Source organism: Sciurus vulgaris (genome assembly GCF_902686455.1).
Source record: "Sciurus vulgaris genome assembly, chromosome: 2".
NCBI classification, from domain to species: domain Eukaryota; kingdom Metazoa; phylum Chordata; class Mammalia; order Rodentia; family Sciuridae; genus Sciurus; species Sciurus vulgaris.
In genome coordinates, this window is record NC_136462.1 from 84,152,112 (window position 1) to 84,167,708 (window position 15,597).

A 15,597-nucleotide genomic window follows, 5' to 3' on the forward strand; every position below is an offset into this window, starting at 1 on the left:
ATATTAAATAACTTTCCCAGACAATAAAGGATTCAGAAAACTAAAAATAAATACATATATTTAGAGATTAAAGAATAATTTTTCTGATGTATTAATTGTTCATGTTTATGTCTAAATGTGTGTGTATAGATAGGTTCATATTCATAAATTTATCCCACAATTAAGGTTGCTTCAAAGCTATCATTTCATATTTTAAAAACGAAACTTTAAATGTCTTGTTTATATTAATCTTCTCACTGCTGGTTAATTTAGCAGGACTCTTATTCTGGTAATACTCACTGCTATCTTTTGAAGATAGACTGTGTTTGATTTCTCAAGTACATATTTGCATATCAAATTCATCTCCTACTTCAGATCCATAGCTTAGAAAATGTAACTGTTATGATGAAGAATAGTTGTACCTAACATTTTAAAATTTACCTTATAAAAGGAACTCAGCTGCATATCTTTCCTTTAGTTCTTATGTGAAACTATCTTTTCGTTATAGTTCCAGTTTGTCTGAGTTTTTACTTGTCTTTTTTGGCAGTTTTTCTAGATGAAATAACATTCTAAAAAAGTCACCCATTTAAAGTACGCAATTCAGTTACTTTGGTATTTTCACAGAGTTGTCAGCCATCCTCACTTTTAGAAAAGTTTCATTACTCTGAAGAGATACCTTGCACCCCCAGTCTTTCCTTTTCTCCCTCTTTCTCTCCTAGCTGCAGACAACCACTAATCTCTGTCACTATAAATTTATCTATCTGGACATTTCATTGAAGTAGACTAATGTAGTAATGTGGTCCTAGTGATTGTCTTATTTTACTTATCATAATATAATGTTTTCAAGGTTTATCCAAGTTGAGGTATGACTTCACTCCTTTGTGTGGTCAAATATTAGTTCCTTGTATATTTAAAGTACATTTTATTTATCTATTTGTCAGCTGGTAAAGTTTCAAGTTATTTACACATTTTGGAATCTGCCAAAACTCTAGTCACTTAGCAGAGTGTTTCACTTAGCCTTTGGGGGATAGACATCATGTAAATATCTCTATGTATCTTCATGATTCTTAAATAACATTCTGACCCAAGTACCATTTGTCTAATGCCTCTCTTTTAACCCCTAATATGCAGTCTGTTGAAGCTTTTTAACCAATTTGTTTATTTTGTACCAGGGGTTAAACCCTGGGGAACTTAACCACTGACTACATCCCTAGCCCCTTTTTATATTTTATTTAGAGACAAGGTCTTGCTGAGTTGCTTAGGGCCAGGCTAAGTTGCTGAGGCTGGCTTTGAATTCAAGATCCTCCTGACTCAGCCTCCCAAGCTGCTGAGATTATATGTGTGTGCCACCACACTCAAACAAATGCTTGTCTTTAGATGAATAGTTATTAGGAATCATTTGGGCAATGATATCAGCTAAATACTCCGACGAAGGATAGAGAAATAACCGCTTTGGTCACATGCATGTTGTCTACACATGGACCATTAATGCACACTTGTCCAATTTGAGCCCAGTAATTTGGGATTTAGAGGGCTATTTGGCATAAAATAGGTCTAGAAGTCCCCTTCAAAAATCTATTCTGTGTAGTACTTTTCCTAGAATAGATGTTTCCTTTTGTCCCTGCCCACCATCCCTACCCCAGGATTGCTGATAACAGTAATGCCACTCACTGCCTTCACCTTGCCATGCCTTAAAACTACCTCAAAGCTCAAGAACACGAAATATTTTCTTTTCATTTTAAGGTTCTGTCTTTTGTTTTTTTACTTAAATCAACTGGTACTCTCCCTTTACTTGATCTTTTCTATGTGACCTATATAAAAACCAGTATATACCGAAGACAACTACAAAATAGTACATATGCATTTGTGCCAACCTTCAGTATGCAAATGAAAACTCTAATATTTTACTAATTTTAAATATTATTCTTGTACCTCCTATTGCTGGCAAAAGTAAAATATTGCTGTTTTTATTTTAGTATTTTATTGTATTGGGTTTCATATAATTTCCTAATTATTCAGTTCAAGGCCAATGCCATGAAAAAAAATTCATGCTAATATTAGGTTATGCTAATATTGTAATTTTGAGTCCCAATTTGTTTTTAAATTTATCTTGACAAAAGTGTATTTTGGAGGATAAGACTAAAAGTACACTGAGTCTTTCTAATACTCCCCCATACACACACAATGTTTGATGTGTGGAAAGCACCAGGAAGAACATTATATTGTCTTGTTACTAGAAAGATGAGAGTAGAGATGTAAAGGTGGAAGGAAAGAAATTGCTCACGTGTTTACTTTGGTTCAGATTGCTAGGAGCAATAATTTTCGTGTGTCATACCCAGTAAGAAGTGTGGGTGACCCATTTGCTACATTGTCTGAGGAGAAGTTCTAGTCTGTTTTCTTCACTGCCATATTCCTAGTACCTGGCTCAATTTGTGGTAGGTTGTCAGCACTCAACAGGTATTTGTTGAGTTGATGTATTTCTTGAATGAATCCCTTTATGATAAACTTCTTAACAAAGCTTCCTAGGTTCTTTACAGTCTGAATCTGAGTTGCGTGTCTCACTTGAAACCCACTGATACAAAAATTTGCTCTACGCATATAGTTCTTTCTGTTGCTACAAAAATTCTCTATGATGGTCTTTGAGCATGGAACTTGTGTAAAGGATAGGGTCTTGTACAACTGAAGAAGAGGTAGGTGTGGCACAGGATCATGGAAGGGTGGGTGGGAACTAGGTAAGCAGAGAGAAGAGAGGATTCCAGATTAGAAAAGCGAAGAGCCTAGATAAAAATGTATTCTGATTTTGAGAGGTTCTGGGGTCAGCTCTCAACACTTGAAAAAAAAATTCTGATTAAAGTAAGCCTATAGGTCCTTCAACTTATAGGAAAGGAAACACACTCTGGTCTTCTTAACAATTTCTTGTGTATGTTTGATCTGTTACAGTGATTAGACAGGTATTAGATTTTGATTAATTATACCTGAGTTTTCTATATCCTTTTAACATGCTCTTGCTTTCAAAATGGCCCAGTAAACTTTATTCTCTTGTTCTTGGGGTCAGAAATAAACAACAGATAAATATGTATGTGATCTTAAAAACCTCATGTCTGAAAGCTTGAAACATTAAGGCCACATCTATTCTACCAAAATGTTTCACAGCATTTTGACCTTTAAATCAGGACTCTCTCAATTTACTCTTGATTATTGCATTTTGCATTGGTTTTTAATATTTGCTCTCTCACAAGGATTAGTTATTAGTAGTTAACTTTAGAAACTAATATCTTTTTGGTTGTCGAAAATTGTGTAGAGATGAAAATAAAAGAAGCTGGAGTTGCTCTGGCTTTCGACTTTGAAACTCTGGGCACAGTCTGTGTCTGAGGCAGCCTTGGTGGTCTGCAGCTTTGTCCAGGAATCTTCTGGTTGGACAATGGCCAGCATTAGTGGATTGTCTGTGACCGCTCTCCTTTATGCACTGGCGGTGTCCAGTGTCATCATTAATTAGTCTTCAGGTCTTCCATTTGTCCATTAAAAAGCTTCTCAGATAAGCCAGGTTAATAAATGGAAGTGGGTGAGCTGCCTGGCCACCGGAACATGCTACCAGCAGAGACAGTCGAAGGGCGGCTCTCCTTTGATCGTGTGTAGAAGCTTAATTCTAACAGGCCACATGGGAGTCCCAGCCTGTGGGCATGCAGAGAGGACCTCCAAGCACAGCAGTGAAGCTGCTGTTATTTGTCCTGGTTTCAGTTTCTAAGTTCAAAACTGAGCTGCTCAGAGGCCCAGGGGACTTGTTTCACATTTTGCTTCATCTTTCCCCAGGAATTCACCTGCACTATTCAGTGAATTCTCACTGAACTTCAGCAAGGGAATGAAAACCATTATCTCCATATTCTAAACAGGAGATTTGTGATTTGTACTATGATGTATTTCCATAAATAGAGTGCACAGCATCTGTAGCAAATAATCCCCAAAGCCGTGACTCCCCTGCTGTTCTGGCCATGACGTGTTCCCAACCAGTTTTACTAAATCATAAAAATAACAAATAATATTTATGAGCCTGCTTCCTAGTGCCAGGCATTCTGCAAACCACATCACATGCATTATCTCACTTAATTCTCATAACATACCTGGAGGAGAGGGCTCCCCATTTTGCAGATAAGAAAAGAACCCACAGCCAACTTGAACCCAGGTAGGTCTTGATCCAAGTGCAAACCCTATACCACCCCATGCTATGGTCTCATAAAATTTGAACAGTTTGATAGACTCCCCATGGGCTCTTGTCATCACATCCGGGACATCAGGAAAGCTGCAGTGATCAATCCTTTTAATTTGGGCAAAAGTGGAAGTTTTGCTTTGGTAATTGGGGAAATGAGCTCTGCCTTTGCTTTTCTTTGACTGAGGAGAAGTCACCTTGAAAGCATTATTGTTATGGCTTCAATTATATCTTATTACTAAGTTGCAGGTATGCCTCATTATTTGTGTTCATGAAAAATAGTTTGTGAAAATAAAATTATTGGAGTTTGCATAATATTGGAAATTGCTCTATTTGTAGCTGAGGGTTAAATAATTTAAAGGACTAATGCTTTATGGGAAATTCTAATTTCCTTTAAATATGGCTGCCTACATTCTCAGTCATAGCTAAATAACATATGAAAAGCTTATGTTGCCATGAAAGTTCATTGAGAAGTGCTGATTTTTCAAAGTAGAAGGCTTTCAAAGTTCGTCAGTCTGGATGATGATCTTTGGCTGCCTTTCTTATGCCTCACCAGTGAAGTGGTGGACATTGCTGGGGTACTTAAAGTTCACTAATCCCTTTCAGATAAGATTGGGGCACCCCACAGTACTTGGCAAGTGAAAAGATGAGACCCCTTGTCATCTCTCCTGGAAAGGAAGGAAGGAGCAAAGAGACAAGCAGGTCACACTGTGATCCTGGAAACCCTGCTCTGCATGTGGGTCAACCATGCTAATTTTATTTGCCTTTCTCCACATAAGAATCTAGTTAAGGTATGAAAAATCTGATGCTTTGGCCAGATGCATGGACCCCTCTAGAGAAATTTGGGGACAAGTAAATGGAACCTGCCTAATAATTTGTCAAGCATTAATACAAGCACATGAAAAAATATAATTAAAGGTAAACAAACATTATACAGAAGGTACTACAAATACTTGAAAGATATGAAAACTCTGAATTGGAAGAGGCCTTATGAGAAATGGTGGATCTCAGACTTTTTAGGTTGAATAAGTCTATGTGGAGAGTTGTGAGAAAACTGAAGACATGAATGGAGACATGGAACCAGGAACGCTGGTCGATCAGTACACTTAGGAAACATGGAATCGTTTTGCTGTGGTTAGTCTTATATATGTGAGACATAGAACTGAAAGCTGGGCCTTAAATCCCAGACTTGGGGAGCTTGAATTTAATTGAATTGGCAATGAGAGCCAATCATTATATTTGCTTTGAATTTCTCCTCTTTGTTTTCAGTAAATAATCTTTCCTCGTAATTCACAGAGACCAGAGGAAACCTTAAAAAGCTCGAAGTTAACTCTTGATGTCTTCCCACGAGAGAGGGAGAGAGAGAGAGAGAGAAGGAACAAATGAACAAGAACAAAAGACACTTTCCCCAGTCTTCACCATGTCAGTAAATGGTACTTCAAGCCACCCCATCTTTACCCTTCCCTGTCCCTTAGCCCTAGGTGACTGCATGAGCAAGACCTATTTACCTACCTCCAAAATATACCCCCACTCTACCAACTCCCTCTCCCTCTCCTCTGAAATCACACCCCTATTTCAACAAAAGAAAAGTGGTAGGAAGGATGTACTTGCCATTTGACCACAAAGTTCATCTGCTTGAAAGAAGCTTAAAGGAAATCTCATAATAATAAGAGAAGTTATAGTATAGTCAATATAGAGAAGATAAATAAGCTTACAAAGATAAAAGTGTAAAAACAGAAATATTTTGAAATGACATTTTGACTGGTTTTAAGGAAATTGTTTCTCATTTGTCCCAAGGTAGGATTTGTATTTTTCACTTAGGTAGGTCATTTTCAAAAAAGAAAATCAGTGTTTACATTCCAATGGACAGGATTTCCTAAATATCCTTGGAAAGGTTGTCAGAATAATAGCAAATATTCTAAATAAGCTCTCAAAAACTCTTGGAAAGTAATAATGTCAATAGACAAAGCCTGAATTTAGGTATTTATATCCTGTGATCCAGAAGTCCTATCATATGATGAATCTTTGGATACCTCTAAGAATGCAGGTTCTTCTGAACTCAACTCAAAAAATGACAGAGGATTCCCTCAACCACGCTTCTATCTCTTCAAGTCTCCCAAAGTTGTCTAGGATTTCAACAATCTAGTTATCAATGTTGCAAATGAGAAGTGTCATGTAACTACTTTCAGAAGATACTTGAGTGGCCTCTTTTGCATTTTCTGTGCTTCCATACTGACATGTTTGTTACTTTGTCTGTAGAAAAGGTTCTGGGACACTAGTTCTGAAAATATCAAATTATTGGTTAAAACTTTCACCAATATAAATAGAAGTTTCCTTCCCCATACCTTTCTTCCAAAATGACTTACCTTTGTGTTTATAAATTCCTCCAGGACCTGGAGTACATGTTTGTCCATTTTATAAACCACGTGACATGATTTCCTTATGGAACAAACACAAGGCTTTAATATGGTTTCTAAGCAAGGACCTATCAGTAATTTCCTTTTTTTTTTTTTTTTTCCTTTCTTTCTCAACTAGATTTTGCTTTTATTTTTTAAAATTATTTTTTTAGTTTTACAGACTGCATTTTGATTCATTGTACACAAATGGGGTACATCTTTTCATTTCTGTGGTTGTGTATGATGTCAATTCATACCATTCATGTAATCATACAGGTACATAGGGTAATGATTTCTATATCATCCCACCCCTCACCATGATAAATAGATAAAACTGGCCATGACTTAGCTTGCCTTTGAGAAATGAAGACTTTCTTTCCTCAGTACATTTCTATAACTGACCTGAACATATAAAAACCTTGATGAGATGCCTCTTACCTGGATCACCTGACTTGTGATGGTGAACTCTGAATTATGGTTTCCACCTACTCTAATCAGAACTATCTAGCTTGAGGGAACTTTATTATCAAAACAACTTGTTATAAATTCTAGGTAGTCTCTCTGAAGTAAATCACATAAAATTATTTCACATGTATTAGAATATTAACAGGAAGGTAGGGGAACGGGAAGTATTAAGGAAAGACAGTGTCCTTCCTCACGTTGGCTTAGTTCTCTTGCTGGGATGTGTATGTTACCCTGAGGAATCACTAATTTGGTGGTTACAGGCAACTCGAATGCTTGGAAACGTCTGCAAAATCTATTTTAACCTCTACTTTGGAGTATGAATCTGAAGAAGGTCAGGGTCCTTATATCCTGGCTCAAGTACTTAAATAGTTTTTGCTTCTTTATTTAGGGGGAACCAAAAGGCAGCATACTTTACCTGTCCCAAAACCGAGATTTTTCTAGGTATCGAGAAAGAAAATTGAATGTGATACATTTGCCTGTTCTTAAAGAGAGGTGTAGAATGAACTCATTATTTTTTTCCCCTGAAGTCTTGAATAAAAAGTGATTGACAAGGAGTCTGAACACTTGATGCCTGGGCACAGAGCACAAAGTCTGACCTATAGCAGGAGCTCAGCAAATGTGAACTCTTGAGGAAGCCTAATTCTAAACTTCTCTTTACAGCAAGTGAGAAGCAGATGATGGTGGTGTGCAAGGAGTCCCCAAAGGAGTATCTCCAGCCTTTCAAGGACAAGCTGGAGGAGTTCTTCCAGAAAGGTAAGAGATTTTGTCAGCCACACGTACACAATAACCTGCAAAATCCTTCACATCACGAATCTTTTGCTAAGGCCCATCGCCGCCACTTGCATCCCACCAGCAGCACCAGTTATTCCTTTCGTCCATCTTCCCAGGGTGGTTACATCCTCAGTGTAGATGGAGTGTTCCTGTAACTTTTGTGTCATCTTTCAAGTCTGTTTAATGTTATAAACCCTTTAATGTTATCGTTATTTTTGTAAATTTTTTGAGCGCACACATTTTTGTTTCTCCCTGGAGATCAATGGGATCCTCAGTACATGTTAACGGACAAGCAACTTATGTGCAAGGTTTACATAATCATGCATCTCAGGTTTGTGGCTAGCCACGACAAGTGGATGGTAATTATCTTCCTGGTTTAAGCATACAGCAACTTGGAAACTTGTGTCATATTTTCTTTCCTTTTCAAACAGAGAGATTGGGGCCCAGTGAATGTCACACATCCAATCACTTGGCACTCATTGACCCTTTAGGTTTTAGTAGATGGAAGCAATAAGCAGGAAGCACGACCTTTACTAAGAAATCTTAGCAGGTTCTCTTCCTTCCTTCACAGTTTTGTTAGGCATAGGGAGCTTTCGTTGACCAAGCAGTGAACATGAATTTAGGTATTTCCTATTTTAATTTGTCAAATTCAACTTAAGATGTAAAAGAAAAATAAGTGTGGAATGTTTGGAGGAAGTTTTTTTCTTTACTCGAAAGCCAGAGGAAATGCACACAGGAAACTTTGGGGATATCTCAACATGCTGTTTCTATTATTGCATAAGGCCACAGGATACCACACCATCAACAAAAGACTGTTAGGCAGAGTGAATTCACAAAGTATGGCCAAACCACTTTGGGAATTGGCAGGGAAATTCTCAGCCCATGAGTCAGAAGAACTCCATCCCAGATGCTCCCTTTGTGCATAGATCATTGCTCACTCCTCTGTAATAAGGGGTTATTTGTGTTGAAGGGGAAGTCAGAGTTGGCCACTGCAGAATGTTATATGTGATAGGGGAATTGTAATCAGGCTCAGTACTATATGGAGAGCAAACCATGATACCAACATTATATACTATGTGACTTTAAGTAAATGTTTTTATATGTGACTTATTAAAGTAAATGCATTGCTTTATAATTTTACCAGGTAAATTTAACCTGAATGACCTTAAGAAAAGTATGAAATGTTTCCCTTTGCTGACCATTAACTCATAATGTCTGCTTTTAATATATGTAGAATTAACTTGAAATGAGGCTTATGTGTACTTGGATTCCATTTTTATTTTTAACTGCTATTATTGCATATCTAGAAAATTCTGCAATGTATATATTTGGATTTTATCTGCCTGTATGCTTTAATGATCTTAGGGTCCCTCCTCTTCAAACCAGTTCGCATCTAAAAACACTTATATTATGAACTTTATTCTTTTGTTGAAAATGTATAAATATGAATAGATGTAGAACCTTAATTCTACTAGGTTTTTCAAGAAACTTCTGAGCAGAGAAGCAAGGACTGTTCTGAGAAAACCCGAGAGCCATGTTCTTAATGCTGTTGTGCACTAAAGTCACCAGGGGTAGATTTAGGGGGAAAAAAAAATTAGATACCTAGAACAAACCAGACCTCCCACCAGCATCTCCATAGGTAAGACCAACCTTCAGAATGTTTTTATTCACCAGGTGATTCCAATGTGGATCCCAAATTGAGAACCACCATTGAGAACCTTAGTTTTTAAATATATACTCAAAATTTTAATATATATTCAAAGATAGACATGCAGAACCTCCCATATGCAAGGTCCTTGGAATACTAAAGTCAATTATCCTCCTTGGTCATGTCCCAATTACTATCTTACTAGGAGAAAATCTGTTATTGAACACAATCAGTTCACTGTGGAAGTAGCCTGTTACTATGACCTTATTGACTGAATTTGTAGAAACAGTAGCCTGAAATTAGAATGTCTGATAGGGCAGACACTAGTTACATGTGGCTATTGTGCAACTGAAATGTGCCTAATCCAAGGACCAGATTTATAAAAATCATGCAAAAATATTTCATTTGTTTTTTTTTTTTTTCTTTTTACATTGATTACATGGTAGAGCGATAATGATTTAGATATATTAGGTTAAATCAAATAAATTGCTGATGTTAATTTATCTGTTTTAATTTTTAAATGTAGCTTCTAGAAGATGGAAAACTGTGGTTTCTATAATATTTCTATTGGAAAGGCCTGCACTTTCCAATAGACATGGTCCCTGGGCCTTCCTTTTCTCATTCCTGCACACTCCTCTTCACATTCTTGCTCTGCCTTCTCAATCTCATTACTGAAGTACAGAATTTCACAGACTAGCCCCAGGCCCACTTTCAAGCTGGGTCCAGCCATTGTTTGGTGACCAATTAGAACTACTTTGGTAAGGACATGCTGCTACTTAAGACCATACCTCTGCAGTTAATAAACACATAATTGATAGCATTATGATACAGTTTAGGGGCTGGGGTTTTGCCAAGTTGCAGTACATACTAATAGAATTTCTCTTGGCTAGTATTTGGAGTACCAATTAGAAGTTCCTTTTTAATGTAGGTTTTCCAGTGATTCATAGAAATTGTAGGATTCTCCACCTATCACAAATATGCATTATTATCCATCAATAATCAAAGTTTTATGATAATACATTATTTACCGTCTCCTCCTTCCTTATTTTTACCCCCATCACTTTCGCCAGTGACTTTACTAGTCTTATTCTTCTAATGCAGTAAGTACAGTTTTATGGTGATATAGTTTATGTGTAGTATTTCATCTAAGGCCCCGTTTATTATAAGCAATACCTTTATTGAATGTCCTATCAAGGAAGGAAGATTGCTGCCAATTAAACCAGGATGTGTAGATTATGAGATGTACCCCAACATCAGAAATACTGAAATGTGAAAATCCCATGCATTGTGGAGTTGATGTGATACTATTATTAGGCATGTAGGATCAGAGAGAAAAAATGCCCCACGCATTCAGGGTATGTCAGGAAAGACCTTCAGCAAAGGAGAGATACTCTTGCTCACACTTGAAGAAGGTGGTGATAGTGATCACAATGATAGTATGCACCAAGTGTGGCTATGTGCTTGATCCTATAGGGAAGCAGATCCCCTTCTCACTTCATCCTCTGTCCCCTGCAGTAAGCTTCGGTATCACCCTGTTTATAGATGAGGATGTTTAGGATCAGGAATTCTCATCAAACAGTTACAAAGGGCGTTCCAGGCAGGGAAAAACACTGCAGATCTTAGAAGGATGCAAGACCCGATATGTTTGGGGAACGAGTTGTGACCAGGTCACAGGGCAGACAGGGGACATTCAAGACCAAAAAGGAGCAGAGAGTCACAATATGACTTGATAAAGAATCTCAACTTTGTATTAGAAGGCAATAGATAATATTGAAAAATAGTACCTATGGGAGTGACATATTTATGTTGAGTTCGTTTTGTTTTGGTGTCGGGGGTTTGAGGAGCATGTCACTTTGCTTTTTGTTTTTAACAAAAGCCTTATATTAAAAATCATTATAATTAACAACAGTATAAAAAGTATTAGAAGAATAAGACTAGTAAAGTCACTGGCAAAAGTGATGGAGGTAAAAATAAGGAAGGAGGAGTTGGTAAATAGTAACAGGCTGTGTTGAGTACTGTCACATATAAAGTGAAATGGTAGACGACCATAACTCCTGTTTTTAGCTTAGAGTAACTGGGTATTGACAAGCAAGACTGGATTTGGGGTGGAGGACAGTGAGGGAAACTTTGGAGGTGTTGATTTTGACACAGTGTGAGATACATAGGTTGACATGTGGGTTCATAGTAGAGAATTTAGGATGAGAATTTAGAGGTGGCTGTTTCAGGCAAAAGAATGAATGAGAAGGCCCAAAGAAAGGGTGTAGAATGAGAAGGTTCCTAAAGTTTCAGAGTATTTGAGCACAGAGTATCAAATAAGAACCATCCTTGAGAAAAGACACTTCTATACTTCTATAGTAGAGCTTATACAGATTATTTGGCAAGAAAGTTAGTTTTCTTTTTAGGGTCTGCTCACTCATAAAGTCTTAAGCAATTGCATTCTTCCTGCCTGAGAAGTCACATGTATTGTGACTCAGTTGATTCATGATTAGGATTATTTTTGCATAAGCTGAAATTCAGTTCTCTAACAATCACAATGATGATTTTAATTTTTCTTTTGTAAATCATATCCTGTTGCCACACTCAAGTGGGAATGATGTGTTTGTCCTTACTGTCTGTTATCATTCTTCCCTTCTCAAAATGCCCTTAAATAGTGATGGCAAAACCATGGTACTTATTCTTAATTAATTTTATTTTCTAAGCAGAATTAGTAATTTTAATGGCACCTCTTTTTAGGGTTGCAATCTCCATGGTATCTAAACCTTTTTCCATCCATGTTTTTTTTTTTTTCCTTTCCCACAGTAGGCTCTTGTCGATAACCAATTTATAGCTCAGTTCAGAGCATACTGTGCAGGCATTTTTTTTAAGCTCATGCTTTCCCACCCTTAGATCAAACATGGCCATAATGATATGGCCTTCAAAAATGTGATGCTCAAATTAAAAGTCCCATAAACGTGGCAGGGATCCTGTAATTGAAGGAAGGTGCAGAGCAACTGGTCAGATCCCAGGTATAGATCTTGTAGGTGGTCTTTTCATGCTGTTAAATTGGTCATTTGTATTTATAGCTTTGGCAGGAGGCTGGAACCTAAGCAGTCTCTACAGCCGGTGCTCTCCTGTGCTTGGTCTTACCTAATCTTCCATTAATTTTACCTGCTGTCCATGAAAGGTGCCAAATTCAAAATGAATCTGAACGAACCATTCTGGGACTACTATCTCAAACTCTCTGTCCTTTAAGGACTTTGACCAGCTGAGGTTATAGATATTCTCAATGTCAAGGAACTTTTTTCTACCAATAGTAAAAACTAGATAAATTTACTGATATAAAACCAAACAGAAAACAGTAACTTTGTTTTCCCACATTGAGTGCAAAAATAATTATAGTATACAAATGGCCAAATACTCTATGACAGCTAGGGACTGGGTCAGTCTGGCTCTATTTACTTTCTTGTCCCAACATAATATAGGTTCAGCCTGGCTCATACTAGATGGTAATAATTATTTGTTGAATTATTAACCAACAGTCTGAATTGTGTCAAGTACCTGCAGGCTCTGTGTTTTTTCCTCCGTGGATTTTCTATTTAAATCCTTTCAGAATTGGTAAAACATGCTAGAATCTGGTAAGACACATATGTGGCTTATAACACAAGCCTCTGATAAGGCTGCCAATATGTGAAAGCATCTTTATGTGTGGCACATACACACATATAATCAATCTTTAAAAGTACTTAGATCAGATTAGATTGATAGGAGCCATAACTGAAACTCAACTATAGAACAAAAGCATGTTCTTAGGTAATCTCCTCTGTGAGAGAAAACAATGCTTATTCTTTATAGCTTGTGAAAGAAAAGAACTCTGGTTGAGAATGCATGCACCTCTACATAGGCCAGAATGGATTCTTTTGTGTCTCTGCTAGTCCAGAAAACACCAGCAGACATGGTCTCAGATGTCATCAGATGACCAAAATTAGGGTAATCTATTGTGAGTTCTAGGCCACTAAAATAACAGAGTGTTTATCTTTGAAAGGTGGAGGAAGCTATCTCTTCAGAGGCCTATTAAGTAGATTCTTAATAAAGACAAGTTTGAATCTTTTTCTTCTTTTTCAGAAATCTCTGCAGAGAGCTCATATTTTCCCTCTAAAGCAAATTTCTTTCTTTTCCCTTCTCTTCTCCCCCTCCCCACCCACCTCCCACTACGTTCCCCAAACTTATTATCTTTAATTCACTTTTTTTTTTTTTTTTTTTGGCCGGGCATCCACTTGCCTATCTTTTCAAGAATTCAGTTCTTTTTCTTTTCTCACTAATAAAAATTTTTACAAAAAGAAGAAAGCGTTTAATATTTTATGTGTGTTTAATACCAATATATATGAAAATATTACACTACGCTTCAAAAAAGAAAAAAAGACCACTCTCACTATAGTTTTAAAATTCTAAATATAACTAATAACTTACTTTATGACCAAACAATTTATTTCCAGAATGTAAAGATGATACAAAACTAGAAGTTCTATTAATGTAATTTATTGCTATTAATAGATCTAAGAAGAAATTTTTAGCATTAGATGCTAAAAAATCATTTGATAAAATTCAACACCCATTCTTCATTTACAAGGTTTAATAAAACAATAAGTAATGTATACTTCCTTAACACGATAAAAATCTGCTATAGTTCCAAATTTGTAGTTTGTATTATAGGAAGAAAAAGACCTAAGGCCCATCCTTCTAATGTATAAGAGTTCCTAGACATTGAACAATAAAGAAAAAGCTAAAATATGAACAATGACAGAAACTGCTCTTAAAAACATATGAAAAGGTGCCTCTTAAAATAGGAGAAATGTAAAATAAAATTACACTGACATTTCATTTTCCATCCACAATATTAACAAGATTCCAAAAGTTTAATAACAAAGTGTGTTGGCTTTGCAGTATGATAAATGTCACTCTTCTATATTGCTTTTGAAGGTGTAAATTGTTATAGTCTGTCTGGAATTGAGTTTAACATCATGTGTTAAAGTTAAAAATGTGTAAGCTTTCTGACCTGACAATTCTACTTCTAGAAATAGACCCTGAGATATGTTGATACATGTAAAGAGATATATGTACCACATCTTAGTGAGGCATTATTTTTAATTGCAAAAATATAGGTTCCATCCATAATAGAATAACCAAATTATGGTACAATTGACCTTCCATATCTATGGATTCTGCATCCCCAGATCTAACCACGTATAGAACGAACATAGCCAGAAAATGAACTGTCCTTCAGATTTTTTCCCCCAAGATTCTGCTCCCCATTCAATACTTCTCCATTATTGTACCAACTGGGATCCGAGCTTCCTGACCCTAGCCCTTCATGTTAAACCCCATGGAATTAGAAACTGAACATCATCATTCATAGCCTCTTTATCTCCTTTGTGTGCTGGACTGGATGACTTAGAAGGAAGTTGGGAGATCACCTGTTTTCCTTCTCTCTTAAGCTCTCTTAAGTGGGGAATCACATCTGTGAACTTGTACCTTTCTCTCCTTGTGACCCTCCACCCCAGCACTCCTCTGCAGTAGCTAGGTAATGGAGTCCTCCTGGCCAATAAGAAAATATGAAAAACAAAATTTCAAAGATGTATCGGAGACTTAGGACAGTACAACACACACACACACATACACCTCAGTTCTTTCTTCTTGACTTGGATTGACTTTACTCATTTTGCTGTTGGTTCTGTCACTCTCTTGTGAAGTCTGAAACCAGAATGACCATGAAGAGGACTCTAAAATGTAGGGTGTTTTCACCTCTTTTCTTCATGTGTGCAACTTGTTCTTCATGTCATGCTCCAGAATCTTCGCTAGAACAGCAAATATTTAGACACATACACAAACACACATACACACACCCCTCCAAGTTGATGAGACCAGAGTGCTTGATTGCTTTAGCAGAGCGGGGATTGTTCCAGGAAATGTACCTTAAGTTGATTTTTGCAACTTTAAGTAAGGCCCTTATCCATGTAAGTGTTAAAGTATTACTAGGGTCCACCTCATGATGGTGGTATCGGATGATCTCTTCATTTTCCTTTCTTCATGGCAAGACTTGCAATCTTTTGACAAGATTCTAGAGCTACCCTCGCTATAACCCCTTTTTGTTGAAATAG

The 15,597-nt window shown here is 36.9% G+C and overlaps 1 protein-coding gene across 3 annotated transcripts in view; it reads left to right on the forward strand.

Moving 5' to 3' along the window:
• Window positions 1-15,597, forward strand: part of FMN1 (formin 1) — a 390,151-nt gene that overhangs the window by 298,063 nt on the left and 76,491 nt on the right. For all 3 annotated transcript variants that reach the window (XM_079126348.1, XM_079126350.1, XM_079126349.1), the window contains one exon: window positions 7,705-7,797. In XM_079126348.1, the coding sequence (XP_078982474.1) occupies window positions 7,705-7,797 (93 nt within the window). The remainder of the gene's footprint in view (window positions 1-7,704; window positions 7,798-15,597) is intronic.